General features: G+C 44.0%; 1 protein-coding gene across 3 annotated transcripts in view; it reads right to left on the reverse strand.

Moving 5' to 3' along the window:
* GPC1 (glypican 1) overlaps nt 1-22,336 on the reverse strand; it is a 219,806-nt gene that overhangs the window by 81,067 nt on the left and 116,403 nt on the right. For all 3 annotated transcript variants that reach the window (XM_040567531.1, XM_040567532.1, XM_040567530.1), the window contains one exon: nt 20,181-20,339. In XM_040567531.1, the coding sequence (XP_040423465.1) occupies nt 20,181-20,289 (109 nt within the window). In that variant the 5' untranslated portion in view covers nt 20,290-20,339. The remainder of the gene's footprint in view (nt 1-20,180; nt 20,340-22,336) is intronic.

The following is a 22,336-nucleotide window of genomic DNA, read 5'->3' on the forward strand; positions in this document are numbered from 1 at the left end:
ACTTCTGCTCATCTAGCTCTGTTCTCACTCACCTCCTCCATCTTCTGGCATAGTTTTCCCCCACTCTATTCCACCTTCAACAAGTCCTGGCCCCACAGCCACATGCCCAGACAGTACCTTCTTTTGAATGCAGGCCAGCTGATACTCATTCACATTATAGAATCATAGAAACTCCCGAGTTGGAAGGGACCCACAAGGATCATCGACCCCAACTCCTGGCTCCACACAGGTCTATCCAAAATTTTAGACCATGTGACTAAGTGCACAGTCCAAACGCTTCTTAAATTCAGACAGGCTTGGTGCAGCGACTACTTCCCTGGGGAGCCGGTTCCAGTGCGCGACCACCCTCTCGGTGAAGAACCTCTTCCTGATGTCCAGCGTGAACCTCCCCTGCTTCAGCTTGACAGCATTCCCTCGGGTCCTATCGCTGGTCACCAAAGAGAATAGGTCGGTGCCTGCCCCTCCACTCCCCCTCGCGAGGAAGCTGTAGGCTGTGATGAGGTCCCCCCTCAGCCTCCTCTTCTCCAGGCTGAACACGCCAAGTGACCTCAGCTGCTCCTCATACGTCTTCCCCTCTAGGCGCTTCACCATCCTTGTAGCCCTCCTCTGGACACTCTCCAACAGTTTAATGTCCTTTTTGTACTGTGGTGCCCAGAACTGCACACAGTACTCGAGGTGAGGCTGCACCAGCGCAGAGTAGAGCGGGACAATCGCTTCCCTCAACCAACTGGCAATGCTGTGCTTGAGGCACCCCAGGATACGGTTTTCCTCCCTAGCTGCCAGGGCACCCTGCTGGCTCATATTCAACTTGCTGTCAACCACAACCCCCAGACGCTTGTACCTTGCTTTGGAGTTCAAATGGAGATTTTGGCCAGCACAACTTCAACTGTTTTCCAATTCAGGTCACCTTCACATCAGAAAGAGGATCTGGCTTCAGTCATTAGGTCCACTTGCATTAATGAGCCCTTTGCAACTCTTCTCCATGGTATTATATTCCATGCTCCTTTGGATTATCCCAGAGCATCCCATTTCTCGTTATTATAGAAAGTCAAGAAACATAACACGAGCAGGGCTCTTAAAAATGAGATTTATGCCCAGCTGCACTGTGCAAGCAGAATTATGGTGCAGAGAAAATTACAGGCAATAAACAAACGTGTATATAGACAGGGGATGTCTTTTAATACATATCTGCAAAACGTTCTTTGGAATGCTTAATGAGAAACCTATTTCTGGTCCTCTAAAACTATTTTCTTAAGACTTGGTGTGCTTTGTGCTTAACTAGGGTTAGTGGGCCAGCAAACGCAGTATTTTTCATTTCCATTTCAAAGGATTCCAGCAGAGGCAGACATTTTCAAACATCACATTTGCAAAATATTGCTGCTATTAAACCTGTAAGAAACTAATTGCATCCCACCCCACAGAAGAGCTCAGTTTCATTTGGTATGCCACTGGAAATGCAGAGGGATGAAGGGCATCTTTCCAAAGTACAGGTTACACCCATAAATCCTCTTTCACTCAACCCCTGAACTTCTTCATCTGTTTCTCTGGGATCATGTAACACTTCTAGAGCTGACTTAAAAACATCCCTGGAAATAGCGCAGAATCCACAATACAGTTTTTTCGTCCTTGTTTTCCACAGTATTATGAAGCAGCCTGATATGGACAGACTGGGCTAATTGATAGAACTGCCTACTAAAATCATCATTTAAGCACATGCAAACAGCAAAGAAAGCACTGCTTCCTGTCCAGTGCCTGCATGTCAGCAGAGAACATCCCACCATGTGTCGCAGTTAGCAAAAGTCTAAAGATACTCACTTAAGTCAAACACACAGGCCAGAAGAAGGCACTGCAATCAATAAACAGGGCGAAAACGTGGAGAAAACCCATGGATGGCAGACAACCAGCACAAGGAAGAGTTAAAGATGGGGATGCAACATCACACTAATTTCACAGCAAAGAGGGGTGGGGGGTAAGAGCTAAAACAGGCAACCAATAAGCACTGACACATTTAAGTTGAAGATGTTATCATGAGAAAATTAAGGACTCCCAATGTATCAAGAAAACGAGCTTGAAAAAGCAGTGACCAGTTGTACCAGTAATTTATAATCTCTCAGCTGCTGAGATCGTGAACAGTGGCACTTTGTAATCTTATAGGGAAAAGAGCTCTACTGCCATATGGTCATATATTTCTGGCCAGGATCATTTAGTGGAGCCTGTAATGAAAAGTTGCACATCCACCTAAAACTGAATTATGCCAGCTGTGCCCCCGTGTCATTTGTGCTTTCAAGGAGAAGGACAGCTGTCATTCCCTTTCTCTGAAGACAGGAAGCAGACAGCCTCACCTAAGAGACCTAATTTTTCTTGGATTGCCCTCAGTACCTTACCTGTTGCTAGGAAAAGAAAGGGTGGAGTCCCTGATAGCATTTTTGGTTTGATTTTTGCTGACGTATCTACACCTCTGGGTTTCTATATCCACCTTGCTGAGCTACTATGAAGAAAGCGACGTCTGGACCTTGACTCTAATCTGAACTGAAGGCAGTTTGAAGAGAGCACAGGCTCTACAAAACCCAGCAGACCTGCCTTGGCATAAAACCAGTTTGAAAGAGGGTGCAGTTCAGTTCTTTGTCTTCACCTCTCCTAATGAATGAGATATTTCACATTTTAAATATTGCCGCAGCAATTTATTGCCAGTTTTAAATTGCTCTGTCATCTCAGATTAGCACTCATTATTCATGCTAATGTAAACTAAATGGTATCTCTCCTGAAATATGTGAAAAATAGATGGGATTACAGTGAGGGTTGCGGGACATGAAATTTCTAATCTGTGAGCAACTAATTGTTATAGGTACTTTTTGGTACTTTCATCCACTGAGCCATCCATTTGAATCTGTACATTTGCTATTTTGTTATATTAAGACCAAATCTTGTTTGCCTAAAGCACACAACTACTCCCACTGGCTCCAAGGGTCTATTTACAAAAGCAAAGAGCAGGATATGTAACCTCAAACAAATAGCAAAGGAGATACCACCACCAAACACCTGCTGGACTCTATAGAGCAGACCTATATACTTTGGGGACATAAACTAAGAGTGTGCCTTCAAAACTACAGCCTGTCTAGACCCCTCCACCTGCTCACAAGGAAAAACAGCAGTGGGGAGAATTATAGCCTAATACTCAGTGTGACAGGAAGGAAATAGCATTGGGAAATGCTTATTTTAATGACAGAAAACTATTTGCCAGGCTTGGGCTTAGCTGCAGTAGAAATGTTATTACTTTCCGAGCTGGAAGAGGAAATATTTCAAGGACTATTTTTTGACACGTTCACTGTGGCTTGATTTCTGCATCTATTTAAAAAAAAAAAAGTCTATATATCCTGTGCTGTGGATGCTTTGCAAATCTTTGCATACAACTCCACTTGATAAGGCTATAGTGTGATAGAATTGCATATAATTTACTGCAGGCTGAACAGCTAACAAAAGTGGATGTAAATGAAAATATTAAAATTGCCTCGGTTTTGTTTCCAGAATTAATGCTAAATTCATTGTCTTCATTTTATTATTTCTCAGAGTATATGGAAGCAAGACAGAAAAATGCCCCATGAAGCACTAGTGTGTAAAGAGGCCTGACTGCATATAGTTTCCTTCCTAATGCGTAAGTTTGACAGCCTTTTAACCCAAAATATCCTTAAAATGTGAAGAATATAGAAAGCTTTACTTCCTAGAGATTTAGTTTCATCTTCCCAGCGTGCTTATGTTGAGTGAAATCCATTTACAAATACCATCACTGCAAGCACTTCAAAGCCTTAGGAAATGTCTTTTAATTGTAATTACTGTGCCCATCCTGGGCCATCCTGAGCCTCCCTTTGAACACCCATTGCTTTTGGTGGGAGTGTAGAGCACCCAAAATGACACCAGCGAGTTCTGTTACACACCTCTGAAATTAGGCAGAGAAGAATTGACATTTCTGTGTGGTAAGGCTCCTATAACCCAGACAGTCACAGAAAGCGCAGTAAGTGAACGGCTTTGTAAGCTGAACATTTACAAACGTAGGACCATCAAGCTCTGGAAATTACCTCACAGAGTTATGATGATGTCCTTTAGGTTCTCCCTCATTCTGTACAGGCACGTTTTTAGCCTGATTTCCAGGTTCTGGGCCTTCTGAAAGGAAACAGTCACTTTATTTTGGAATACAGAGAAATGAGAGACAAGAAAAATGAGGCAGAGGCATGTCTGCAGAAACACTTCTTAAGATGATTTCTCCTGGCTATTGCTTATTTCTCAACTGCTCCTTTTTAAAAGAGCTATTCTCTATTTTTAACACATAATGTTACCCTTCCTGTATCCCACTCCTTCCATGCATAATTAAGTACATCTGAGATACTTATATGGCTGTTGTTACTAAAGGATGCGTGCACTTTTTTAGTCTATCTGTCTTCATAATACCTGTGGGAGCTTGGAAAGTCCTATTAGAGTCTCTGGCTCAGAACATCAGAGATATTTAGGGGCCTGCCACTGAGATAAATGGGATTAGCTGCCCCATGGCTTTTCTAGCTGTGAGCCTCCACTACGTCCCTAAAACCACAAAGGACATCTTAAATGAAGCAGGGAACTCTTGAGAGTCTCATGACTGTGGCTGGGGGGCTCAGTTCTGGACCTTTTGATTCAGTCTCACGTTGCTAAAGGATGAAGAAATTAGATAAGGTTAAAATCATGTCATTCGCTTCTGCCCGCACATCTCTCTGTTAACAGCTTTCAACTGTTGGCACACACTGGATACAACTCTCTTGACACACTCTGCTTTACTTCAGCTCAGATTTCTCCCCAAAGGCTCTGCATAAGAGTCCACAAATAACTCTAACTAATCTCTTATTTAGCTCAACACTCCTGACTTCTTTTTCCACAGAGCGGCAAATGGACTTTTATTGCCCTTTGCACCTTGCTTTGTTCTGCAGAAGCGCTGGTGAAGTGGCTTCTCCGAAGTGGAGTATGCCCAGGTAAGGGCTGGGCAGCTGCACAGCACCTGCACGTATGCACCCTTTCTGGCACAACTGCCTTAGAAAGGAAATTTGCATCTTCCCTACGGGGCTCTACCAGTTCTCTGCCCAATTCTGAGCAACAGATGTACAAAACAGGCCAGCCACCCACCCGGGGAACAACAGGAGCAGTGTAGCTGCTGTCCTCCGCACTTGGGAATTCATCTAAACATACCCTGCTTACAAACACAGGCATCTATTTTGAATGTCAGGCTTCCCAAAAGCAAACAGGGAGCCAGTTTGCCACAAGGTAACAGCAGAAGGTCTGCCAAAAGACACAAAAGCGATCAGTCTCAAAGCTGTGTTTCACGCACGCAGCTGCTGCGCACCTCTCAGCTCAGGCAGAGCACCGCAAGCCCGCTGACATAAAGACACCGTGCCACCTGCAGGGGCTAGGTGTTCCTCTGGACAACATGGGTGGAGTATTTCCTCTTATTGTAACCAGAGAAAGATGCGATTTGTTCCTGCATGGTCACCAAGGAGCCTAGAGTAACCCCAAATTACTGTTCCGTCTTAATTGCCACAGGGACGCACCTTTGGATGAAGAAGAGATGGTATTTTCCACTTCCTCTATGCTATTACCTCTTCAGGTATATGAGTTAGTTCAGTCTTCCCAGGATTTAAATTAAGCCAAGCATTAAATCATCCAAAGCTAACTACCTGAACATTTTCAATGTCTTTTCAAGATCTGAAAAACAGACGGTCTTGGATGCTTGTTACTTAAAAGCCATAGAATTTTGTCTGGGAATTGAATTAAATTCCCTAAAGTGGGAGTTGAGAAAAAAAAATCTATTTCCAGACTAAGATTAATACTTTATTAGTTCGTGCACGTGTGAAAATTGCCTTAATCTTGTAAGGTGAATTTTTTTAATGAACTTGAGGTACTCTAGGATGTTAAAAACAGGGGGGTTTATATTAGGCTATGAACACAACTCTGACATTTGCATGAGCGTTGCAGGTATGCAGGATGAAGATTGGAGCTTGCCTATAAGGGATTATACAGGTTGTTTGGACTTGCACTGTCCACTTTGTCTCAAACATTAACTTGCCAGTATGTTCACAATATTGGTCCCTCAGAACATGAACACAGCTCCTGTACAACAGATATTCAATGCTTGTAAATAATTACAAATTGTTCCTTGAATATTAGTTTTGCTAATTTGACAGCGTTGCAAAGTAATTTTATTCCTAATAGGAGTTCAAAGAGTGACTGCTTCCTAGCCTGAATTGCATGTTTGCAGCAATCTGAAATGGAGGTATTTTATCAGCTTAGCTTAACAGATCAAATTTCTATTATCAGGAGAAAAAGAGTTCCCAACATTTGATTTTAGGTTCCAGACTGTTTCAGTTCATTGCGAATCTCTGGAGAGAAAATGCGCTTTATTTCTAGTTTAACAGTGCTATGAAATACCCTAAATCTGCAACTCTACAGAAAAATGTCTGGGTTTACATACAAAGAGGACAAAACTCTAGTGAAATAATTAGCACGATTTACTGCAGGGCTCTGACTGCAGGAAAGGCCTGAAAAGATTTAAATGTGTTGTTGGTGGCTGCTTGCTTCCTGGGTTGCTTGGGAAGCTTTGGTGCAGAGCACAACAAATATCAAACAGTCCAATTACAGTGATGAAAGTGCTCAGTCAACACACTGCGACCCATCACTCCAGTCTGGCAGGGAAGCGTTTTATCCATACTGTTGTTTGTGGTTTGCACTGATACCGTCCGCTATCAAAAATGCCCGTCCTTTTAAAATATATTGCTTAACAGAGAGCTGCAAGTTTTCTGACAGCACAGATTCCAAATCTTTCAGTCTTTTTAAAGAAAATTAATCATCGTACTTTTTTTTTAAATGGAAAAAGACCAAACCTAAACTATGCTGACAGTGTTCTGTATATCACTCCTAACTCCTTTTAATGTGCTTTTTATGTTTGCAAAACATATCCCTTTTCTCTCTGCCTACATACCGCAACCCCACAGATGTCCCAACATGACTACTGCTCATCACACTATTTCCTCCTGATTGTTGTCCGCCAATGTCTTCCTCCTGTGTGCTCAGGATTTTGCCTCTAAAAAGCTGGAATCGAGGGTGTGCAAGTGTTACTGGTGACAGGTTATTTATATATTCTTCTGGTGTTAAGCTACCCCCATCTTCAAAGAACAGTCACCTTCCACAGAATCCTCCTGATCTGTAAATGCCTGCGAAGCCACAAAATCCTCAGCCCCAATTGCCCAGGAGGGACACCCTGTTAAAACTCAGCCTTTCTAACTTCCTCACGTGCAAATCTCTAGGTGATTTTTCACCTTACCCACGCCGTGCCCACAAGGAAGCACCCCTCCAGCAACTTCCACAACCTCTGGATCAGATCCTTGCTATGTGTCCCATTTACTTCAGCAGAAGGGAGGCTTCACACCCCGTAAGAAGGGCCATGGGACTAGCAGTGTATCTACTCAGTTAGGAACAAAGAGCAGAGAGAGAATTGTTGGGATGCCTGGCCAGTTTGCTTCCATAGCCTTTTTTTGGTGGTGCACATTTCTGCCTGCTGCAGGGAGAAGTCCGAGCTCCCCTGACGGACGTGCCTGGCCGTGCCACACAGCCAGGACATGAGGCAAGCTTCCTCCCCATCCCTGCACCCCACCAGCACCCATGCTGAGGCAAGGTCAGAGGCTCCTGGGATCACTGCCCTCTGGCACTACAACCACTTAATGGCCGTACCTGTATCCCTCCTGCAGTAATTCTCGCCACAATGCTTCCCTCTGGTGTAATAAAGACGTTTATCCCCACTGCTGTATTTCTGCTATTACTGCTCGCTCAGCAGCCAGTTTGATGGGATGATTTCTTGGGATGGCTCATATTCCACCCTCACCCACCTGGGCATGCTCCCAAGGCAGCTGGGCAGCAAGAGCGGGTTTATTGCAAGCGTTTCGAGCTGGCTGCCTCCTCCCTTCCCTACGGGGACCTTTGAGGCAAGTGCCCACCAAGCCTGGCTGCCAGCACCTCCAGCACGAGCTGCTGCCACGCATGCTGTCGGCTCTTTCTGGAGCACCACCGATGGCTGACTGAAATCCCCCTGAGCCCCACACGCTGAGGCTGTGCAGCAGTCCTGCTGGCAGCACAGCGGGGGCAAGGAACAGCCCAGAGGAGGGCTGAGAAAACCCTATAGCAGCAGACAGCACAGAGAGCTCTGCAAGCCCTACAGGCACGCTCCCTGAGCTCAGTAACTACAGACCCAAATAACACGCAATCAAATCCTGTAAACTCATTTTCTTTAGCTCAGCTGACCAACAGTTTCTCTCCTCTGTCTTACACATAGCAGACAAGGATTTGTTCCATTTTCTTTGGTCCTGAGCGACAATATTTTATTTTTGCTGCTATGTATTTAATTTTCTGGGTTTCTTTCAGAATGATATTGCCCGTCACAACTTTATTCCCTAGTGCAAGCCTGAAAATCATCAGGTCATGTCCTAACCCAGTTACACTGACTTGTTCAGTGCCAAAACACTTTACAGGACGGGCCCATCAGTAAGTCAGCTTCCCACTGCACCTTCAGGGTTGTAAATCCGCAGGTGGATCCTACCATGGTGTGATACATGCATGGTGCTTTCCTTGGCCAGAAATAAAAGAGAACTGCTTCAGACACACTGCTTCAGCTGTACAAAATTTCTTGATTAGCATTTTTCTGTTTTGTTTTCAGAAATAAAAGGAAACAACAACAGACTCCAAATCTTTCTCTTGTTCATTACTGAAGGTGTCCCGCATAATTAAAGGTAATTGTTAGCTTCTTAATAGCTTTGGCATTTTCCACTGCACCTTCTAGAGAAGAAAAAAAATACAGACAGAAGAAGTACTGAATTGTGAACATTCATTCGGCACTCTCAGTAGGCAGCTTCCTCTTGCATTTAAGCCAAAACAGTAAGTAATGTAGGCAGGAAGCATAGAGAGCAATTGCTTACTGGTGACCAAAGGTAAGAGAGGTCAAACGTTTATTTCCTATGTTGTTCCTATGCTCATAGTGCTCAGAATCTTTTAATTATATTTCATGGTGCTCTGAACTTGTACAAGGACATAAAATATATTTATAGCTCACTTAAACTCTTGGTAATGAAACAGCCATCCTACACAAGACCTCTGCTAATCAACTGAAGACTTTTGGGGCATTAACTTTAAAAATGCAAAAAAAGCACTTGTTCATTCTCCAGCAGAAATGCTTATCACAGTTTAAAGGAAACTACAAAGAAAAGCTATTTTTTGGTAGCAGTTTGAGTCTCTATCAGTTTACCTGTGATGTCTGAAGTACAAAAACAAAATTTCACTGGCGATGCACATTTATTATAATTTTTATAGGCTGGAAGCTCTCAACACCACTGTGCCAAACACCAAAGGAACATACAATAATAAAAAAAAAAATCACTCCCTCTCCAAAGTTTTTTCTATCTAAACATGTGTTTTTCTCTCTTTTAGACAACAGCAAAAAGGGGGTAATCAAATAAAGAGATGTTTAAAGATTTCACTTAACTCATCATACTTGGTGCAAACTTCTGACGAGCAGACTGAAAAGCCCCCTGACTACTCTGCTCCTGTTATTATACAACCAACAGCGAACTTTTGTTACCCATTTTACCCAGATCATCCATGTGGGAGATCTGCATTAGGCTGATTTTTTTTTGGGAAAAAAACAGCAAAACATGTTATGGCTGTGAAAAGGTGAAAGAGTTGATGTGTTACAACAGTACCTGTAAGCTGCCTTTGCTTTGCTTTTTGATGAGGCAGCCTCCCCAGCCCTGGGCAGGGGTTGCTGCAGTGGTTTAGCCCCAGCTGGTCGCTGCTGCCACAAACCAGAGCCTCTGGGCTGAAAGCAGGGCTTTACATTATCTCTGTAAGGGAAAAGTCTCATCTTGTAATTGCAAACCAAGCTAAGTATGGAGACACTTAGGGAAATGAAAAAATTCAAGTACGTCCTGAACCCTTAATTCAGCTCCCCGATGTGTATGCATTATGATACAATCCTTTATTAGCCTATGAGGAAATTAATAATTATGTACCAAGTGCAGGATTTGGCTGCTGTACAGTAAATAATGCGCCATACTACACAATAAATGATGATGATTCAGCAGGCATCGTCTATCATATGGCCTGCAAGAGGCCAGAGGCCTGTGGAAAAAAAAAAAAAGTCTAGGATCACATCATTAAAGAGTGAATATCATAGAGTATTGGTACCAGCAAGGGAGGTACAAACTGAGACTGCACAAGAAATCTATCTCAGTTCTAGTCTTTTGCCTTCTAGATTTTTCATGATGGACTATGAAAACATGAAAATATTTTGAGTTTCTGGTCTGTTTCATACAGCAGACATGGTCAAACATAAGCTGCACTGCGGAGCAGCCCAGTGACCTGATGTGACAGGTTTGGCGCTACCAGAAAGGCAAACCCGACACCGGGCAGGGCTTCACCATGAGCCCAACGTGGCGAGGGGACGGGGGGAAAGCTGCCCAGCTCAGCTCAAACGCGTCCTCTCCACCCTGGCTAAACCCCACTCCAACTGACACACAGAGCAGAGAATACCAAGTCCTGCAGAAACAAGAACAATCGCATTCCTTTCAAAGAGCTCCTCAAGATGGACAACATTTAGCTTTGAATTAGCCATGATTTTTCTGAGCTTCAGCAAACACGTGCCCAGAGTTTAATGTGCTGGTTGTGTCCGTTGTGGGCAGAGCCTTTTGTGTTACCTGCGTTTGATGCCATCGATGTGCTGCCGGGTACTTGATGCCACTGACACAGTGAGGGTTGGAGGAGGAGGAATGCCACCTCTCTGCTGTTCTTAACCGTGAGGAGCTAAATTGATAGAGTAAAGACCCAAACAAGTCCTCAATTTACGGTGAACCAAGACAAACAGGATGCTCTACTTCTGCCCTCAAATGTTACAAATAAAGCACAGAGCCAACAAATTGTTGCTATGTATTATTCTTGGATATTTCTACTTGAGGGAGGGGAGGATGTATGCATACACACGCATATGTGCAAGCACACATGCCTCAAGTGGAAACGTACTTCTCCACTCAAAAAAACCCTGTCCAAGCTGATGCCTTCTTCCTTTGTCCCCGCTAGCTCAGACAGATTTGCTCCCAATTTGAGGGAAATAGCTTTTGGCTATCACTGCCTGTAAGCTCAGTGGTCCCACCTGAAGGTTCGGTTGGCTTGAGGGGGCACCCCAGGGCTCCCTCCTCACCCCAACCCTGCTGGCAGCCACCCTCGCCCCAGGTGCCCTTCGCCAGGCCTTGCACATGCATGCTGGCAAACCCTCACCCCCAGCCCCACCGCTGCTCTCATGGCCCCGTGTCCTCCGTCTCAAGAGCCCCCAGGACGGAGAGGCCAAGCCACATGGGGCCATGGGTGGCCCTGCTTCGACCGACCAGGCGGGCAGGCTCGGGGTATGGTCCCACCACACCTGAAGCGAGCCGAAATCCCGTGCTCTTCCAGCCATTTCCCCTGGGACAAGTTTACTACATGACACCGCACAACACTTTCATTGGCATTCATTAGTCCTCGAGGACCAATTTATTCCTTTTTAGCGGCACTAAAACAGAGGTTGCATTTCACGAGTGAATTGCTGTACTGCTGGGGCTGCAGGAAGCCGCTCAATTATCTCCAGTGTATTAACAGCTGAATCCAGACCTTATACTGATCTTAAACTGTAACAAACGTTATTTCCCAGAGCCTTGATGAGCCAACCAACAGTCTGATCCACAGCTTGCAGCTGCCTCAGCATTTTGGGGAGTGTTGGGGAGTTGGGTTTTCTTTATTTTACCACTGCCATGCAGCTTGGAGTAAGAATGAAAATCCAAGCAATTTTCATGGCTCTCTTTATGATCATTTTTCCTATTTTGTTTAGTTTTGTTTCAGACCATCATTTGGCAGCTTTTATAGGTTGGGCCAGGGAAAGAGATTATGTCTGTTGTTTTAAGCAGCAGGTGTAGCAATCAGCATTGAAATGTATGTATCCCTCTTGGAGATGTAGCTATGGCAGGCGGAGACAGTATTTCCAGCATTACATGCAAAAATAAAGCTAGATAATTAATAAAGATGTATTTCAGAGGAAAAAAAGAAGAAAGTATCCTTATTTCTTTTGCCTGCTAGTGAGTGCTCTCTCACTGTCTTCCAGCCAGGGCTCTTGCACAAGCTGCCTCCATGCCAATCTCCAGGCAAAGCGTGTGCTGACGTTACCCCTCGGTCAGCAGGGATCACTGCTGAGCAACATGGAGAGACTTTCTGCAAGGACAGCTCCCGCTGGGAGAGCAGTGGATCTGAGGGAGAAGTACTAAAGAGAGACCCTTACAGGCTCACAACCTAATTATCATATTTACATAGCTTGCACTTGAGGAATCTGCAACTCCAGTTAGGCAGATTCAGGTTCTTTGAAAGCTGGGTCAGCTGATTCCCGTTTCTCTTCGTGGTGGAACAAACCCAGCTCACTGGTATCTTGGCCAAATCTGCCATGAACTGTAAAAAATTATTTTTCCCTCACTAACCTGTCTAATTTCAGAAAATACAAGCAATGGAATCAAAACGCCCTGACACAGCCAGAGCTATGGGAACTAAGGGAAGTGAGGCACTGGAAAAAGCTCTGCACACATTACAGCATGTTAGCTGCGCTCTTAAATCTGAGAGGCTGTGTTGGTCTGAAGGGAGGAAATTAAATGAGAACAGGAAAGGGAGAGAGAAGGGAAGCATTTGTAAGCAGCCACGTTAGATGTAAAGGTGAAATTCTTGTCAGTGAAGCTATCCTGCTTCTTTCTACCCCAAAGAGGGATTACCTTTGACTCTCCCTATAGATAAATCATTTCTTGGCAGTTTTCGTAGGCACAAAGCACCTTCAAGCTCCTGCTTGTACTGCTGTTACTCATGCTAACCTCTAAAAATCAGCCCAACTCCCCTAATCTCACAGGGTTCCATGTGCCAAAAAACTCTGTCCCATCCCTGCACCCATTTCTACAGGTTGTTTGCAGACCTCTCGCGCGATTTTGAGCATTACATACACTTTGGAAGGGGCCTTGCGAATAACCCACACATAACAACAACTAAAGGAGCATTCAGAAAAAGTACCTATTTTTTCTTAGGTGGGAGGTGCTGAGAATGAATGTATGGAAATTTGATAAACCCTTGTAAGAGTTGGGACGACTGGAAGTGTTCTGCTCTCTTACAAGAGGATCACTGATTTTTATGGATGAGAGCGACTTCTGGGGACCCAGGCTCTGTTCCCTCCTCTAGCACAAACCTACTGCACAATGCATCACTTTCTCCACAGTCCACTCACCCAAACCTGTTTGATTTAAATTTATTTTTTTTTTTTAAACAAAGTCTTTGGACCATAGATTGAGTCTCAGACAGGCAGGATGCCCTGCGGTGCATTACTGTAACAAGAAGCTTCTTGACTGAATGGATGTGCTTCTTCAATGGCAATAACTAATAAAGCAGAATCAACAGTTTGCTGCGAGCATTTCTGGTTAGAAAGAACAAAGTACTTCTATCATCTCAAATGAGAACAGATATCTCGAAGCACACAAAATAGCACAACCTCCTATGTCAGGACACGCCACATACTTCAGTATCATGTTTTCAAGCTTATCGTGTGTGCTGATCTCTGTGCTGGGACAGCACCTTGTCTCTGGAGCCCTTGATGTTCCCAAACTACCACAGCACCTGACCAAGAACACAGACATGATTCATGCCAAGCTGTGGGGGAATTACCAGCTCACGAGCAGATTCAGAACACCTCCAAGTCTTTGCAGTAGCAGTAGACCAGGAAAGTCCAGTATTTTCCTCTTATGAGAAAGATGGAACAGCAGAGAGCCGAAAGGGGGAAATCACTTCATGTAGAAATTAGTAAACTAATTGGAATACGGCTGAGTGTAAACTGGTTCAAGAAACAGGCTCCTCTGCTGAGCCACGCAGAAAAACCTCAGCTGTTCACCTCCTGTTTCACTGCGCTGCCCTCCATTGGGACATCTGACTGAAGCCTCTGTGCAATGCTGCCTCAGCCACTGAGGGCAGCACCCAGCATTCGTCATAAATGCCTGGCTGATGGACTGCTGACGGTGGAAAATCACAGGTTTTCAGAGACTCGTGCATTGACTCATGAACAGTAAAATAAACTCTGCCCAGACTTTTTTCTCAAATGACTACGTGGTCATCACTAATTTCTTGCAAAATATGCCTGCGGCATTCGGTATCTCAGAAGAGCAGGTGATTTCTTTTATGTCCTCAAGCAGATGCACATTTCCATGTTTTCTGAGCACTCGTAGGGAGCTTCTTGTGTTTGTGTGACAAACACGGTGGCAGCTGTTGATACTGAGATGCCTGATCTACCCTTTCCCTTAATCTGACTTCTGCAGGGATGAAGTAGCTCATCTCTTTGGGGTGTGCAAGTCGTTGCAGAAGGCAGCCCGATTCAGTGCCCCTGTCCCAGTGCCATTGCCTTTTTTATTTTTTTGTTTTGTTTTTATTAAGGAGAATATTGTGCCTATGCCATCTGTTAAGAAAAGTGCTGCACGTACGTCGCGAGATACCCTGCAGCACACAATAGAGACTTGCAGATTAAATGTGAAGAGAAGTGGCTGGAAGGAGAGAGAAAACTCCAGGTGCTGGAGCTGTTACAGGTGAGCCTAAGCGTTTGCCTCCCTGAGGCAGCTACCTGTCAGGAGTAATCTTGCCGAGCCCAGGAATGCACCTTGATAGACGCCGCACCCCATTCCAGGAAACCATAAATACCAACCAAGAGGCTCAACACCACACATGAAAGCATCTTCTTGCTGCGGAGCACAATTGCAGGGACTAGCATAAATCCCACCTCATGCTGGGGTTTCCTTAAGGTGGCTCCTTGAGGGGAAACAAGGGAGGGAGCAAATGCACGTGCTTGCTGCCTTCCTCCTAAGGAGGCCTCCAAGGGCCCCCCCTGTTTGTTCCTCCATCCTTGAGCCACCTGGTGAGCTGGGACACACTGCCACCTCCCATCTGCCTGGGGACATCCCAGACATCAGCTCTCTCCTGCAGAGCTGAGCCCACACACCGAAACCACAGGGGCAGAGGCCTGGCATGGGGAATTGCCACAAAAAAAAAAAAAAAAGCATCCCCAGCTAATTAGGGGCTTCTGGGTCAAAAGCAACACATTTGCAGTCCAAACCCAAACGCTTGGCTCAAGGGAGCAGCCCCAGACTGCCTTTTAGGGACTGAAACCCTACACACTGTTGGTCAAATAAGTCAGTTCCTCTGACAAAGACATATTTGGTTGAACTTTAAAACAGAAGCCTTTAGAAATCTCTAAAATTTTACCATCAGTGTGTAACAGCTTCTAGGATGTTCCCCACCTTGTAACATTTAAAACAACGATTCATTTTCACAAGAAATATGTAACTGTCTAAAACTAACTCTCAAATAATGTTAATTATCTGTACAGTCTGTGTTCCAACATATGCGATTTCCAGCTACCACCCGTTGAAGTTATGAAAGCTTTTACATGACACCAGCTTTCCAATGGGCAGCTACCTATAAAATGCATAAATTTTAATTTGCAATTGATTGCTACAGCTTAAAAATCACAGAATTTGTAAGAGCTACAAATAGTTTTTAGACTGTGCAATGTGGAATAAAAGCAGAGATTTTTGATCCAGCCTGTTGATACTTCCTAAAAAAAGGAAACAATTCTGAAAGGACAGATTTGCTGGCTCACAGCTAAAGGTCAGCAGTCACACAGTGAGTGCTTGCTAAGTGTACCAAATGATTGGGAAGGAAAGATTGGCACAATATTGCAGTACAGTTAAAAAGTTACTTAAATGGGGGAAAAGGGAGAGGAGAGAGAGAGACAGGCACGGATTAGACTCATGACGAGTGACCTTTCACGAACACCAGAAAAACAGCCCTGCGCCTTGCTGCTCGCAGCCCCTCTCTGTCACCCCAGGTGCCACTTGCTCCTGCTCTGTTTCTGCCACCCCAGCCTGTGTGGCTGTCCCAGCAGATATGTGCTTTCAGGCTGCACTCGCATCATGATCTCCTGCACCCAGTGCCAAGTCATCGGCCATCACTCCTCCAGCCCTTCCTGTCGTGCAGAGGTCTCTCATGCTGATTTCTAAATGCTTACAGAGGCACAAGTTTCACTGAGAAGTGGGAGTTCAAAACTCCCGTGACTTTGTGTAATGCTGACATACAGCTGTGTGATACGCCAGAAAAAAAAGTTAATTTTCCCATGGGAGATCCCCACAGCCTGCCCAGTGTTTATAACCCACTCTTGGCACAATTCATGAAGTCAAAGCACTTCAGTGGCTAGCTCCTCTTCTCTAGCCGGCAGAGGGGGCAACACACAACTCTCGTCCGTTTATTGAAATCATCTATTTGAGCAAAGTTCTTTGTCAAAGTATCTCATTTTATAATATTATGTACTGAAAGTTTCCAATCCACTGAAATGATATCAGTTTTAAAACAAGTACATTCTGTGGTTAAAATCTCAGAAGTATTTCTAATGTTGGTAGCATCTTTAAAACAGTATTTGGTACCATTCTCAACAGAGACCATCCCAGCTCCCGGCAAGACTCCCAATATTGTTATCACCCGTATTATTCACAGCTTGCTTTCAAGGTATGGGCTATGTACAATTTTCCAGGCAAATAAACTCTGCATAAAACCCACCTAGCAGCCTCCAGTATCATGGGCTGCTCCGTGCCTGAGCAGGAGACCTGGGACATCACAATTAACAAAGCATCTGCGCACATAATCCTGCTAACGAAGTACCACTACTCGGATCTCTATGTCTGCCCTAGCACTTGCTTAACAAAAGCATATGCTCTCATCACTTGTGGTCTGTGTTTTTGTGTGTCCATGTGGTTTTTACTAATTAAAAATGATCGGTTGTGTAGCAAAACACTAGCTTTTCAACCAAAAAGGTTAACAGCAAGGCAATGACCGTAAGCATAGCTCAAATCTGATGCCCCCACATCCTGCTAACTAAACTAAAGCAAAACAACAAATGCTCTGGAAAGGAGATACGCAATACGGTAGGCTGTTAAACTTTAAATTTAGCCCTGGTAGATCCTCGGGAAGGGCATCCCAGAAGCCATGTGTACTCTGCTATGCAGGGAGAGCAGTCAAACCATAGGATCCTCTTCCACGTATATCAGTTTTATATACGTCTCTACCTATCATACGTCATCTGTATTTCATATATATATTTTCCCTAAAAGTACTCTGTGTAAGAAAAAGGACAATCCACTCTTGGCCACAAAGTGTTTGTCCCCAAAGCAGCCAGTGAGACCAGAACTACAGATTATATAATTCCTTGTGATGGGACAAAAACGTGGCTCAGAAAAGAGGCCCTCTGATAACCTAAGAGCTTTGCAGATCACCACCTGCAGGATGAATTATTCTCCAATGCAAAGTGTTGAACAGCAGCATGGAGAATACTACTTCAGAAGCAGATTGCTGTAGCCTCGCTATTTTCTAGCTGGAGCTTCAGGGCAATTTGCAAGCAGGGACTATTGCCATGATCAGCAGTGAGATTACAAAATCAAGATTTGCTGTGATGAATCTGAAGAAGACAGCTCCAGGCCTAAAGTTCAATGTGCCACACCTGCTAGTGGAGAACATAAGAATAATCTGACCTCCAGGCTGCAAATACTTTGAGGGAGGGTTGGACATCCCCAGCCTGTGGAGCCCTCCGCTATGTCCTCCTGCAGCCAAACCAAATTGCAAGTATAAAGACAAGCTGTGCATCGATATCTCTGCAACCTCAAAAGCTGCACTCTCCCCTCCAGGGCAAACACAGACATGGGGAAAGTGGAAAGGAAAAACCCTTCCAGAATACAACAGACAAGCATCTGTGAAAAAGCAATATCACATTCTTGCCAGATGAAGGGCTATGTGCAAAACAAAGGCTATGAAAGGTCTCCGTTATTCAAGTAGCCACAGAAACTGCTGATAAGAAAATCCAACAAAACCAGGCATCCAATGGCAGAAAGACTAGATCTTGTGACATTAAAAAGATCTATTGAACAGCTTTAAATAGCGCTACCTGCAAAAAGTCTTAGTAAGTGTAAGGTTAATCAGGAAAATAGGGTGGTTTCTACTGCACTGTTTCAGCAGTTGGTATGATTGCACTGCCACATCACCACAACTACCTTAATTTTAAACCATCTATACAGTAGCTACAAAAAAATCCAAAACCCAAACAACTGCTTATTATAGGCAAACTTGTGCTTGAAATGCAGACAAAATACGATGAATACTGTCTTTTTTAATCTTGTCTTGCATTAATTATAAGCTCTCTATTGATTGCAAGGATAATTATCAAACAGAAAAAGGTATAATGGGAGCAGGAAACACTTTCCTGGCCTTGAGGGCTCAACTGAGGTTATTCCCACTGCAAAACACCAGTGATCAGTGCATTATGGTCTGTTAAAGTAATACTTCGCTTACTGAATGTACATATTGTTCGATGCTTAAAAAACAAACACACACACAAATCAAAGAAAACCTCAAATCCTTGGCTACGTACCACAGAAATTAATGTCTATTTTTGTAAAATACTAGAAAAAATAGAGAAAACCCTCACATCTCTAATTGGCTTCTCAACATAAGCATCCCCCCTCTGATATTATTGTTTCTGCATACTATTATTTTTATTGCTGTTATTATTATTAATCCACCAAACCATCACACTCACATTAAACTGGTCCTTCACTAGCTAATTTCTGCTCAGCAACGTGATCCTCAAAGCTTTCCACCAAGTTTTACACTCACATGATACAGGTAGAAGGATGTTCTTTGGAGTGTCTGTGGCAAAAAGTAAAGGCCAGATGTACCAGCCAAAATCTGCCAAAACGGACGGAAGAGGGAAAGCGTGCCGAGGTCCGGTGGATGTTCTGCATTTATCTCTGTGAGGGGTTGGATTTCAGAGGTCAGCGAGTGTGCTCAGCAGCAACAGTCACATCAGGGCCCATTCAGGTGCCAGCCTGAGCAACCAGCATTGTAAGGCTCTTTTGAAAATCTTGGCTATCACTTTTTAATGCAGGTGAAAATCAATTAATTTTGAGCTTTTAAAAGAATGACTTTGCTGTGGTCAACCCTGGCCACACAGTCACAATGCATTTTGCAGAGATGCATTGCCTTTTCTTTCTATTCAGTGCAAAAGCACTTAATCTTGGTTATCAGCTCCCTGAAGGTCAGGTTTATTTCTTTAGATCTATTATGTAGTGCTTGAAATTTCCAGTTCCACCTTTCTGGCTATTATCAGCTCCTTTCTCCAACTCCTATTCTTCTCACAGTAACTCCATATGACGACTGTTGATAAAGTTAAGAAGACCATGATTCTAAATGATCGACCTTCTTTAAAATCTGATAACGGATACGGTTTCTGAATCATAGGTCATCTCAATTTTGCCAATAAACCATTTATTTCCAGCGGCCTTCAGACCCTGAGGCTTACTGTGCACTGCAAAATGCTTTCTTCAGGGAACAATAAAAGTAAGAGAGACATCCTTAGCCTTTACTTAGCACATTAGGAGGGATACTGTGCTTTGGAGGGCATGTTTGTCCACAACATCTAAAGCGCAATAACCTCTAAGATCTTTACTGCTGTACACCACTTTTGGATGTTTGTATGATGCTCAAAGTTATAAGCAACTAATATGAACTTACCTCCTTTTCATTTGCAATCTGTATGGAAAGAACAAGAAAAATCCATGCCTTCTTAGATCCTCCCCCTCTACTGAGGACTATCCAGTCACCTTTACCATATTCTTCAGATTATACAGCTCAAGGCACAGTGCCAAGTCTTACATCACTACCTCTGATGTTATGCTGCTGTGGTAAGACCTGATTACGCTATGCTTGTAAAAGCTGCATCTGTGCCAAGGTACACAATTTGTTGGTATGAATGCCAGCCAGCCTCCTGCCATGGCTTCACCCAAGTGGAGTTCTTGAAATGACTTGTTCTCGCAAAGACACAGCCTGAGGTACAATTGCTATTGAAGGTCAACGTTTTAGACGAACTATTGAACAAGATGCAGAAGAAGGAATATCGAACACGAACCCCTCGCTCTAACAGCACCTGGGAAGCTACGCAGTGACTGGATTCTGAGCAGAAAGTGAACAGATCAGGTGTTACTTACTGTCAAAGCTTCTGTACTGTGCCGTTAGGATCGTCTGCACAGAGCGACTGGCCTCTTTCATCATGGCTTCAAATTCACTTCGGCTTTTATTTGCAAAGTTCTCCTCCATCTCGCTGGTGCAGCAGGTATAGCCCTGTGGGCAGATTCGTAGGTGCTCCCCTAAAATGAGAAAAAACATAGGTGAATGGCCAGCTCTGAAAAGGGAAGGACTTCAACCCAGCTGAACTCAGCATAAAAACATTCCAACTCCCTGGTAACCTGGAGCTGCTTATGTGCCTACCCACTAGTTTGAGCTATCCTTTATTACTGTAGTAGTTGGTCTGAACACAGGTAGAGGTTTTCTCACTGGAGACTGTGAGGGAAGCAAAAGTGAAGGAGATAAAATCCATGTGTTGGGCCAGGAAAAGGGAAATAAAAGTAACTTCTTCTCTGTCTGCCCTACACAGAGCCCAGAAGACATGAAAGTCTCTCATTAAATGACACATTAATTGTCCTTGTTAGACTTCACGTCTCTTAGAGCAACTGTTTGAAACTACTTTGCCAAAAAAAAAAACACACAAAATGAAACAAAGAACAACCTCCATAAACACTATCCCTGTTCTGAGAAGGGATTTCCATAACCAGAGAGATGAGAATAGAAGTTTTCAAAAGACAAAGGTGTGCTGAATACCACTGGAACTTGGTTGACTAATTCCCATCCACACATTTGGAAATCTGTCCATTTACTCTTTTCTTTTTGATTAAAAATCTTATCTCCCAGAACGAGAGAGAACCGCACAAAAAAAAAAGGTTGCTATGACAAGCACTGATTGAATATACCCCTTGCTATGGAAGAAGGACAGGAAAGGTAAAATGACTCAGATGTTAAATTAAAAAATTCTTCAGTATGGGAGCTCCTCCTGTCCCTCCACAACCTCTTTGTTGTGAAGAAGCAAGCCTTTACATAGGCAGAGTCAGCATCATTTTGAAAATAATTGCCTAAGTTCTTATGAGTCCTTACAAACAAAGACAAATCCACCTGAAAATACACCCCACATTTCTCCTCACCCAGCAGTAAGAATTCATTTGAATGAAATCAAACATCACAGTTGTTTTTTTAAAGAATAAAACCCCCCTTGTTTCAAGCACGCATGGAGATAAAACAATTACAAAGAAGTTAACGTGCTTAATGTAATTTGATTGCGATTGCCAGTGATTTTGCTGACAATTTTACAGGACTGCTGTCTTAATGTCAGAGCTGAGCTGAAACATATATTTAAGATCATGTTTTATCTTGTGTGCATTGACAGCTTCAAATCCCGAACCTGCACAGTCCTCCAGAGTTTCCCATTAAAGTTCCAAGCTATATCCAGCACAGAGCCCTTAGCAAACGGGTGCCTCGAGTTAAAGGGTCTTTAAAATTGGGCATGGGTCCTATCCTTGTCAATGTCATGTAATTAGGGAGAGCAGCGGGCCCTGCTGGCTGCCAGCCCTGCAGGGGCAGGGCAGCAGAAAAAGCACCACCTTCACCCGATATAAGAACAGAGTCAAATATGAGCACCATGTCACCCAAGGCTTCCCATACCAAATGAAATTCAAGTTATAACGCTCGGCCGAGCCTTTCTCTCATGTGTTTCCTTTCAGAAAGCAGATTCTCGCAATTTACTTCCGAGCTCACTTCTCTCAAGCTGCATTTGTATGAGAAAGTTGTTGTGAGGACTGCTGACATGCAACAGACAGGCATGAAAAGGGAGCTGGAATTTTTTGACAAGACACAGCTTTGTTTCCTGTCACAGCAAATTAAAAACTTTCTTTTTGCCCAGCCTCTTCTGTCTGGTTTCTGCTTCCACAGGATTCCTGACGAGGATCAACACTTTATTTCCAGTTGTTTTACTGTGGTACCCATCCTTCCACGCTGCCTTTATCGTCTGAGGCCTCGTCAGTGCCAGGCTGCCTGAAAGGCCTGCTGAGCCGATGGTCCCAGCAGCACCACAGCCTGCAGGTTCAGCCTAGGCCACCACCAACCCTTTATAAATCCCCACGTTTTGGTAAGCCAAAATAAAGCGGTGGAAACCCAACACTTGGGGAGCCCCCTTTCTCCTGACCTGCTGCCAGCACGTGGGGCTCAGCCTTGCCAGAGCTTCCTGCCCCTCTCCCTCAAGCCACAGCCAGATGGG

The sequence above is a fragment of the Cygnus olor genome, chromosome 9 (genome assembly GCF_009769625.2).
Source record: "Cygnus olor isolate bCygOlo1 chromosome 9, bCygOlo1.pri.v2, whole genome shotgun sequence".
Classification (NCBI taxonomy): domain Eukaryota; kingdom Metazoa; phylum Chordata; class Aves; order Anseriformes; family Anatidae; genus Cygnus; species Cygnus olor.